This window comes from Trachypithecus francoisi, unplaced genomic scaffold (genome assembly GCF_009764315.1).
Source record: "Trachypithecus francoisi isolate TF-2019V2 unplaced genomic scaffold, Tfra_2.0 Lachesis_group4, whole genome shotgun sequence".
Taxonomy (NCBI): domain Eukaryota; kingdom Metazoa; phylum Chordata; class Mammalia; order Primates; family Cercopithecidae; genus Trachypithecus; species Trachypithecus francoisi.
Window position 1 is genome coordinate 72096240 of NW_022681469.1, and position 11208 is coordinate 72107447.

Genomic DNA, 11208 nt, shown 5'->3' on the forward strand with positions numbered 1-11208 from the left:
ATATGACGTACATATATATTTTTTTAAACTGTACTTTTGCTTTTTTAGAATATATAACTGTAACAAGTTCGTGCTTGATTTCTAATTACTTACAATGGGCTCTTACTTAGAAAAGGCCTTCTTTTTTCTCCTTTTCCTAATTAAGCATAAAACAGAAAATAGAGATAGATGATTCCAACCCACTACTAACCTCTTTGGGCCAAAGACACTGCTTTCAAGATCAATTTCAAAGAAAGCCTCTTTGTGTCTGTCCTTGCAATTACTCCAGTTTTAACTAGAACTTGATTATGCCTACAGGCAGGGAACATTCCTGTGGCTCACATAATCTACAGATTCTCACAGAACTGGGAAAAGACCCCAAAACTATAGAATCAAGTAATGTGTAAAGCCAAATGCAAGGCACTCACAACATAAACATCAAACAACAAAAGCACATTTTAGACTGATCCATACTCTGTAACTACATACTCTTCCAAAAATGCATGAATTTAGAAACTAAAATACAATTATCCTTCTAACTGAAGAATGAAGGCTCTTCCTTGCATAGCTCAACAGCCTGTTCTCTCTTCCAGATACTCAAGTGACCTCTACTGGAATAATGGGGCAGAATGCATCAGCTGGAAATCAGACCAGTACTTTCTAGAGAGGTCCAAGACGATATAATGCGATGGAGGAAGAAAATAGTAAAACTACAATTTATATTTGTCTTAGCCTTTGAAAAATTCTTTCTACATATGTTTTATAATATAAACAATATAATTGTACTGTAAGACATATAATCAATAAACAAATGTACATATATTGCAGGCGTATTTTTATTGACAATGTACACAATCAAAAAAGTGTGGACTACTACTTTAGACAGTGCACTTTCTTGAGACTATTAGCATCATGGTAAACAGGCTGAACAAGCCACAGAATGTTCAACAGAAATTATATTAATAGCAAACTAAAAATAAGTGAAAATGTATGCCAAAATTCCTAACAAAAAGTAACAAATCTATAAATGTTTCTTCTAAATCTGTCACAAGTAAATTTGATGTCTTGTGTATAACTCATCTTCATGGAAGTATCTTCCACACAAACTAACATGTCCCAAACTTGAGTATCTTTCCCAGTCCCCAAAGTTGCCCTCTTCTGACTAAAGATACCATTATCACAATCACTATCCTAAGAGTCATTTGTGATAAAAATCTAAAAGTGAGCTTTGCTTTCTTCCTCTTCCTCAACTCCAGTCATCAAATCAAGTAGATTCAACTTCTTTGGCATCTCTCTGAAATCCACCCTTGCTACTCTTCGTAATTCTCATTCTGTTACAAATCTTCATTCTCTTTCACCCAGCCTGTAACAGCCACCTGATATGCTTCTCTGACATCAATCACTCAAAACTGCCACCATACTGATATTTGTAAAATGATGTGATTATGTCCCTCATTCTCTGATTAAAGACCTTCTGTAGCTCTCCCTGAAAAAACAAAATCTTCAAAGTAATCTTTTTCTAGCTACCTTTTCAGTTAGTTCTAACAACCTTACCATCTACTTCTAACTACCTTTCCAGCTATGTCTTCTATTCTACCACCTCAATACCTAGCACTATCGCCTCTCAAACCTCTGATCCCAAACATCCTTGCCCATTCCTGTCTCCCTGCCTTTGCTTAAGTTGCTCTTTCTTTTAGAAATGCCCATCCTCCTGATGCGTATCCATAGGACAAGGTCCCATTCAAATATAATCTTCCCTCAAATCCTTAAAATACTTACAAATGAAGTCAACCATTTGTTTTATGATAACTTATTACTAAGGAATCTAAAACTAAGCTTTCTATTTATAGAAAACAAGAGCTGAAATGGACTTACAACAGGCATCTGAAATTTGGTCTTGATTACAATACTAAAATGCAACAAATGTACTCTAAAAATGACATGTGTGGTCTCAACTAAACCTAGAAACAGTAATTAATAATACTGATTGTTAATGAACATATGAGGAAGCAGAGGAAATTCTCAAATATTGTTAATGGACCAGAACCAGAATTTGGCACCAGCTGCTGCAATTTTAAATGTTCATAGCCTTTAACTCAACATTTCCACTCCCTGGAGATTATCCAAATGGAATAAAAAGGGCCAGGGGCAGCAGCTCACATCTGTAATCTCAGCATTTTGGAAAGCCAAGGTGGGAGGATTGCTTAAACCCAGGAGTTTGAGACCAGCCTGGGCAACAAAGTGAGACCCTTATTCTACAAAAAATCAAAATATTAGCCAACTGTAACAGTGCACACCTATAGTCCCAGTTGCTCAGGAGGCTGAGGCAGAAGGACTGCTTGAGCCCAGGAGGTCAAGGCTGCAGTGAGCCATAATCTAGCCATGGCATCCCAGCCTGGATGACAGAATGAGCCCATCTCAAAAAAAAAAAGACAAGAATACGTGTTTGTTATGAAAAATAATGACCAGGCCAAGTAGGGTGGTTTCACGCCTATAATCTCACCACTTTGGGAGGTCAGGAGTTTGAGATCAGCCTGGCCAACATAACGAAACCCCATCTCTACTAAAAACACTAAAATTAGCCAGGCATGGTGATACATGCCTCTAATCCCAGCTACTCAAGTGGCTAAGGCTCAAGAACTGCTTAAACCTGGGAGGCGGAAGCTGTAGTGAACTGAGATTGCACCACTGTACTCCAGCCTGGGTGACAGAGCAAGACTCTGTCTCATAAAAAAAGAAAAAGAAAGAAAAAGGAAGACCATCATAACATTATTAGCTACGGCATAAAAGAAGAAACTCAAATGGCCACCAATAGAATGATTAATAAATTGTGGTACATCTATACAGTATACTATAAAGGTGCCAAAAATAAAGACTGATCTACTGCAATAAAAAGATGTCAAAGATACTCTACATGACAAACTGCCTAACGGTATGGATAATGCCATGTATATTAAAGGCAGTGGGGGGACATTAATATATACAGGGGGGAGTGGAATGACAGTTATTTCTGAAAGATTATTGGAGGCTATGTACTACTTCTGAAATACTGGGACTTTAATGAACATGTGCTACTTTGCAGTCAGACAAAAAAATTTTAAACAAGTAAAAATGGCCTTAGGTGTGAAAAACAATGGGAAATACGTATTATCTTTATCGATTTTTCAGTTTCTAGCACCAAAAAAGTCACACTTCAAAATTCTCCATGATGCTTTACTCTTAGCAACGGATCTCCATTCAAAATACTCATAATATCTAGTAGGGTAAATGAACACCTAAAAAGCCTAATACAAGAAAGTCACCAACTTTCCTCATGTACAAATTTCAGAAATGGCACCTATTCCAAAACTGACTTCAATCTATTTCTCAAATTGACTTTTTAAGTTAACCAAAACCATTGTCCCACGGGCTAATGTTCAAACTTAACAAACACACTGAAAATCTCTATGCTTGTAGTATGATCGGTCTAAAAAAAGATTTACGTTCCCCTCTGCCCCCCAACTGGCCTATTAAACAGGCTGTTAATGGAAATAATCACTGGCCCTAAGATACCACATTCCAGCTGGTCTTCTTTTGATACAGCAAGCTAAGTTTGGAGATCTTTACATGCATTTCTCACCTTGTCTGTCTTAAGGAAAGGCTCTGCATCCCTCCAGAAAGGCTGAAGAACAGCTGTCTCTAGAAATGACACACATACACAAAAAAGGCAAAATATTTCAGTCCTTTCTAATACAAAATAAGAGTTCGATCCCAGCTAACGTTCTCATTGCATTATGTTCTCGTGAGACGCATTACCTCTTGCAAACAACATCTCTCAGACACACAGAAAAGAAACCGGCAAGTACATGCCTACATATGATGGGAAAAGGTAGCGGAATCACGAATACGTTTTGTAAAACCAAAGCTAAGTGCTTAATATACATTGTCTCGCTTTACTCCCCACAATTTAGAAGGTAGGCATAAGCCTTAAAATTACAAAATCTGAAACAGCGCCGAGCTCCCATAGTAGCCTGCCTTCGCTAGCTGAAGCATTAGGATTCGAACCCAGGTGGATCTTTCTTAACTCAAAACCAAGGTAATTCCACACCGAAGGCTCTTTCCATCCCTCTTCCTCCCCCAAGGGCAACTCTGCAAGGGGTTGCACTGTACAGCAGTCACCCACACCCACTTCTTAACAAAAAGAAAGGAAAGCACGGCCTCACCAACTTGCCAATCTCACCCTGAACTGCATCCACCCGCTGTAGGTGGCTTTTACTTCCGCCTCTGGAGTCCGGAGCTGCGAGGAGGAGCGGAAGTGGAAAAGACTAACTTCCGGCCTCGGGTCGCGCGCAGAGGTGACGTCATTGGTCCTGCGCCCCCTCGTGGCGATACTTCAGCCCTTCGTAGCCCGACGCTAGGGGCCTGGCAGGGGGCAGCAAGAGACCGCCGTGAGCGCGGGTTATTGAACGCCCAAGACGGGTTTTGGAGGGCGCGGTGGGGCCTGGGACTCCCAGTCGCCTGGGCAGATGTCCGTGGGGAACTGTAGGGCATTCTGTAGGGATTCTATGGGGGCATCCACTGCCGGCCGAGGTCGCTATTATTTACATGCCATGTTGCAGTTTTTGATAATGCGATTGCTGCTCCTAATGTGACTAACGCGATGCCGATCAACATCTCGGCGTTTTTTGGTGCAGGAAAAGCGGGTGTGGACTCTGTTTAGTCTCAGATTCTCTTTCTTTCATGAACTACCGTGGAAATCCTGGAGTGTCACTCCTGGTCTGAAGTCAGCATCTGCCTTCAGGCTGGGAATCAATTCTAGTATATACTTCGATTTACTTGCTTGCAGCTCGAATTCAAATATGGTTCTTTTGAGATTGTGACGGGTTTGCGCTATTTAAAGAATGGACGCAACCGAAACCTCATCTCAACAGTGGATGCGTTTTTTACTCCCTCCTGAGGCGTTGCCTTAAACCACGCAGTCCTCAGGCTCACCTGCCTAGTGATGGTGACAATGGAGGAGATAAAGGTTCAATTCAAGGCACTTCTACTGTGGCCATCAAAAGAAAGATAATATCTACGTTAATGAATTAATCGTGTCTGTGGAGTTATCCTCAAGAGACAACGGTGATTCGGTCCTTAAAAAAAACACAGGATCAACAGGGTTGACCCTGAATTTTACAAGGAGGAAAAATTTCAGGCATTACTAACTCCTCCATGTACGAGCCTAATGATATAATTTTCTGGCTGGGCGCGATGGCTCAGGCCTGTAATCCTAGCACTTTGGGAGGCCGCGGCAAGAGGATGGCTTGAGGCTAAGAGTTCGAGACCAGCCTAGCCAACATGGTGAAACCCCTGTCTCTACAAAATATACAATTAGCCAGGCGTGGTCAAAGGTGCCTGTAGTCCCAGCTACTCGGGAGGCTAAGGTGGGAGAATCACCTGAACCTGGGAGGTTGAGGCTGCAGTGAGCCGTGATTGTGCCACTACGCTCTATCCTGGGTGACACAGTGAGACGTGTCTCAAAAAAGAAAAAGAATTTTCTTTATGCCATTTATTTTTTCTTTTTTCTTTTTTTTTTTTTTTTTTAGACGGAGTCTCACTCTGTTGCCAGGCTGGAATGCAATGGCGCGATCTCGGCTCCCTACAACCTCTGCCTCCCGGGTTCAAGCAATTCCCCTGCCTCAGCCTCCCGAGTAGCTGGAACTACAGGCGCCTGCCACCATGCCCCGCAATTTTGTTTGTTTGTTTTTGTTTTTGTTTTTTTGTATTTTAGTAGAGATGGGGTTTCACCATGTTGGCCAGGATGGTCGCCATCTCCTGACCTCGTAATCTACCCACCTCGGCCTCCAAAAGTGTTGGGATTACAGGCGTGAGCCAACGCACCCGGCCTCTTCATCCCATTTCTATGCCAATGAACCAATTATGTTTTACCGTCAATCTTCCCCTTTGACTACTCCTAGTTGGGTTGTTGTTGTCACTTTGTTTTTAATTAACTCTCTGTTTTGTTGGTTTAGAAGGATAAAGATTTATCTTTGGGAATTTAAAATACTAATAATCAGTCTATCTATTAAGTGAAACCTACTTACCGCAATTCATCCAGGTAAAAATTAGTCCCGAAAAATTGGAAATGGCTGTTAAAATGTGAATTTCTAAACTCTATATTCCTTCTGCATGGAAGGAGCTCCTATGTCTGAATTAGTATTATTATATATTATGTATATACATACACACAAACTGCTTTACAATCGGCATGTAAAAAAATAAAATTTAGGGATTAAATTAAATAACCTTTGAGATTATTGAGCCCCAGGCCTCTCATTTTACAAATGAGAACACTGAAACCCCTAGAGTAGGAACTACCAAGAGAATGCATGTCTTATACTTCCTTTACCAGTAAGTCTAAGATTTATACCACATACTTTGTTGTATTGACTTAGCTATCAAGAATTGTTTCAGACTTACTTAAGTAACATCACCCATGTTGGTTTTTAGTGATATTTTGTCGGTAAAGGCAGACTGGTTCTTTTGAAAATAAGTTATATTTCCCCTCAGAAATTTTCTGATTACAAATCTATTTTAAATGCATATTATAAAATACTGAAAGTATAACAATAGAAGTGTAATAATGGTTGTGTTAGGATGTTGTATAATTAATTAGGTTTCTTTCTTATTGTATTTCTTCGATGATTTTTGAAATGTCATTACCTCCAGTAAGAGAAATGACTACTGCCTCATCATCCTTTATGATGTTTTACAATAGGACTTGTATATACTTTGCCTGTATTTCATTTGTTTATTCAATGAACATTTATTGAGCACCTGTACATTCCAGGCCCTGTTTTCAGGTTAGGGGATATAGTGGGAACCAAGACAAAGCCCCTGCCTTCTTGGACCTTATTTCTAGTGATGGATCTTACTCTCAGCCTGAATGTCTTCTCCTCTACATGCCTCTTCCATCTCCTTCCCCAAGACCATAGCGACCCATGTCCCTACCAAGTTGATGTAATTAAGAAAAATAAAGTGGCTGAGTGTAGTGATTCACACCTGTAATCCCAACACATAGGACTTAGATACTCAGAAGCTGGGCTGAAAGTCAAGTCTGCACACAGAATCTGTGCTGTATTCAGAAGTGCCTCTGCCTTTTATAATTAAGAAATTTTTGACTGTGCCAAATGTGCCTGTTCCTCTGCCCTAGAAGTGTCCTTCTTGCTTCATGCAAATAGATTTCTGGCAAACCACAGCCCCTCGGTTGACCATTCGTTCATGTTTGAATCTCAGCAAGCCCAATTAAGGTCAAAAAGAAAGTTGCCCTTCATTCCTCCCACCCTTACCTTCAGTTGATAAACACCCACAGATTCCTGGATTGAGTAGACAAATGCCTGCCCCACCCCCACATCAACTTCACAGACAGACCTGCTAGCTTCCTATGTGACTTACTTGAGGGCCCTCAGAGAAACATCAGGTCTCTACCCAGGACTCCCTTATTCCATTCTCTTGCCTGCAGCTGTTTTGTTTGCATAAAGCATAAAATGTCTCCCAGTTGTTCAAGGCTAATTAAAGAAGTAGATAAAATTACCCAGAGTGTCTCAGGTTAACACTTTGTTGGCAAAAAATAAAAAAGATTGCTTAATTTCCCCCCCTTTCACAATTGCTTTTTAACAATTTAAGATTTCTAAAGATCTTACTTTAGGCAACTTTATTTCTCTTAAGTGTGATCCTGAGTCAGCTTTCATGTTCCCACACTCATTACCACAAGGGTCTGTGACAAAGAACTGGATATTTAGCCTAGCAAATTTGCTGATTCCAGACCTGATATGAGCGCAATTCCCATGGTAGTTGGATCAGCCCGACAGAGTTGGCCAAAGAAACCCAATAATCATTTGAGATCCCATTTAGCCTCATGAGTTTAAGTACCTTTTGGATTGTTTGATTCTACTGTACCAAACTTTCAATTAATTACCACGAAGTGATTCTTAATCATTGGTAGAAAAATTAATCTCAACAGAGAGGAGGGGAGCAAACATTCACAAGATGAAATACTATTTTCATTGTCCGAAACTATTTTCCTTTTCTGTTTAAGATGTTTCTTGAAATTCCTCCTTTAGAGATTTATTCCTTGGTATAAACTGTGCTGATTTAAAATTGCAAATGTATTTGAAAGGGAAAGCATATTAAGCCAAAAGTCAGCAACCTTTTCCTATAAAGGACCAAATCGTATTTTAGGCTTTGTGGGTCACATACTGTCTCTGTTGCAAATTCCTTTTTTTCTTTCAATTTTTCACAACCTATTAAAAGTATAAAAACCATTCTTAGCTTGGGGACTGCTGGGCCACTGGCCATAGTCTGCTAAGACCTGCATTAAAAACTATAGTGAACTACTCACATAAAACTGTAACTTCATTTGTTGATTGCTATATTAAAGACATCCAAAAACTAGGAATTTTAAGAGAAAGTACGTGGAGAGAAAAATAATATTTGAAAACATTTATGTAATGCTATCTGCCATGCACAATTCTAATCATTTCACCTATATTAACTCATTTTGTTGTATAATGGAAGTAATATTATCTCCATTTTACAAATGGGGAAACTGAGATGGAGACTATGTGACTTCCCCAAGCTCACGCAGGTAGTAAGTAAGGGAGCCAGCATTGCAACCTAAGAAGTCAGCCTCCAGAGTCTATAACTGTATTCACAATGCTATGCTGACACTCAGAGAGACATAATACTTTAATTTACGTTAGAAAATACAAATAAAGAAGAAAGGGGCGAAAAAATAATAATAATTTCACTTGGAATTCCATCACCTAGAAATAACCACTATTTATATTTTATTTATATTATTTTGGTTAATATCCTTCCAGAACATATGAAAGAATATAAACCAGAAGAATATAAATAAAATATATACACTAAGTATTTTAGGCATTGTGGGTGACATATTGTGTAACTATAACTGAAGCTAAATTACAGTTATATGTGGGTAGCTCATTATAGTTTAATGCAGGTCTTATCAGACTGGCCTATATACATATACCCATAGAGTATATTGAATATCTTTATTCTACCCTACGAGGCAGGTATCATAGTTTTGCAGATGAAAGTGAGGCTCAGATGAATTAAGTGACTGTGTGTCTTAGTACATTTTTGTGTTGCTATAAAGGATTACTTGAAGCTGAGTAATTTATAAAGAAAAGAGGTTTAATTGGCTCACAGTTCTGCTGGCTGTACAGGAAGCATGGCACTGACATCTTCTCAGCTTCTGGTGAGGGCCTCAGGAAGTTTACAATCATGCTGGAAGGCAAAGGGGGAGCAAGCGTCTCATGTGGCAAGAGGGAACAAGCGGGGGACAGGAGGTGCCACACACTTTTAAACAACAGAGTCTCACAAGAACTTACTCTCTCTTACAAGGACAGCACCAAGAATATGAGGAATCTGCCTCCGTGACCCAAACACTTCCCACCAGGCCCTACCTCCAACACTGGGGATTACATCTCAACATTGGATTTGGAGGGGACATCCAAACTATATCAAGGCTGTACAAGAAGCTTGGTGCCAGCATTTGCTTCTAGGGAGAGCCTCAGGCTGCTTCTACTCACAGTAAAAGGCAAAAGGGCATGCAAAGATCATGTGGCAAGAGAGGAAGTGAGGGGTGGGGAATGCCGTGCTCTTTTTTACAACCAGCTCTCGTGGGAAGTAAGAGTGACAACACACTCATTACAGCACCAAGCCTGTATCCCTCCCATTATGCCCTACCTCCAACATTGAGGATCAAATTTCAACATAAGGTTTGGAGGGTCAAACATCTAAGCAATAGCATTATGTCAGGATCATAAAGTTAATGTTTGTGAAACCAGGATCTGAACCCAAGCTACTGCTTCTAGAACCTGTACTCTTAATCCCTGCTTATACTGCATTTGAGATTATACTTCGTTGTATAAAAAGTCCTTTTCACCTCAAGCTTATAGAGAAGTCACTTTGTTCTTTAAAAGTCCTTTTCACTTCAAGTTCATAAAGCCCAGGCACATATATTTTCTTCCAGTACTTTCATTATTATTTTTCTTGTTTTTCCTTTAAATCTTTGAATCATCTGGATTTTATTTTGGAATGAGAAATGAAGTAGAAATTTATTTTTGTTTCTTTTCAAAATTGCTAGTCAATTGTCCTAACATCATTTAATGAATAGTACTTTACTTCTTCTTTGCTTTGAAATACTACTTTATCGTATACTAAATTATAAAGTAATATTTTATTACAATTTTTGGATGACTGCATTCCAGTTGTGGAAATATTACTCAAAGTCTGTTGTGATTGTCTAACTTAAGTGTTGATATGAAGCAAGGAAAGTAGGTTTTAGCCTGATTTAAGAATTTTCCTTTATAGATTATTTTTCTTTTTAAAAAAATTAAAAGGATTTAGTTAAGCATATTTTGGCTCAAACTTTCCAGTTGTTATAGGAGTGTGAAAAATGGGAACTGAGCCTGAAGGAATACTGAATATCTTGTCCAACTTGCCTTATTTATAGATAAGGAAACTGAGGTCCAAAATGGTAAAAAGTATTATTTAACAAATAATGTTGCTAATTAGTGACTATTACACAGGATTCTTTCAATTGCAGGTGACAGAAATGCAACTCAAGCTAACTCAACCCAAAAGGGGAAAGAGCACAATTATTTCCTCCTATGGGAAAAAGAGAGGCAGAGATGTTCTCAGGCACGACTTAATCCAGGAATTAAATTAGATCCACCGCTCTCTCTGCATCTCATCTCAGCTTCTTTCTATACATAGTCCTAATTTTCTCAGGCTCTCCCGTGCAACAAGGTGTATGGCTACCAGTATCTCTAAGGTTGCAACATTTTTACTGGAAAGGAAAGAGAGAAATTCTACTAGTCTTTGAACATCAAATCAAAAATAAATATTCTGATTAGCTTCTTTGAGTCATATGACCATCCCATTATTTTGGAGGTGGCAGATATAATGTAATTGGCAGTTCCAGAAAAACCATCTGGAGTTGGAGAAAGGAAGTTTAGGGAAATAGGCGCTCACTATTACTAGCATGAAGAAAGGGAGATTGGACAGACAAAAGCATCTACTGTCCACCAGGACAGCTAGAGACCCTGAATTGGAGTTGGAGGTCTTTGATCTTTCCTTCAATCATCTTTCCATTTCTCTATTTATTCATTCAACACATAGTTACTGAGCAGTCTATGAGAATTGTTATTTAGCTGCAAGCAACAGAATCTCCAGTCA

At 39.2% G+C, this 11208-nt stretch overlaps 1 protein-coding gene across 10 annotated transcripts in view; it reads right to left on the reverse strand.

Annotated features, from left to right (window-relative positions):
- Positions 1-4290, reverse strand: part of MTERF1 (mitochondrial transcription termination factor 1) — a 253282-nt gene extending 248992 nt beyond the window's left edge. For 4 of the 10 annotated variants that reach the window (XR_004432710.1, XR_004432711.1, XM_033191984.1 and 1 more), the window contains exons 1-2: positions 4199-4274; positions 3599-3657 (exon numbers count right to left, since the gene is read on the reverse strand). Coding sequence is in view for 5 of the 10 variants with exons in the window: in XM_033191984.1 (XP_033047875.1) it covers positions 3599-3657; positions 4199-4210 (71 nt within the window). In the remaining 5 variants the exon portion in view is untranslated. Of the gene's footprint in view, positions 1-190; positions 1983-3598; positions 3658-4181 lie in introns of those variants that run through there. The other 6 variants (XM_033191978.1, XM_033191977.1, XM_033191980.1 and 3 more) reach the window with 6 other exon arrangements.
- Positions 4291-11208: the final 6918 nt, after the last annotated feature.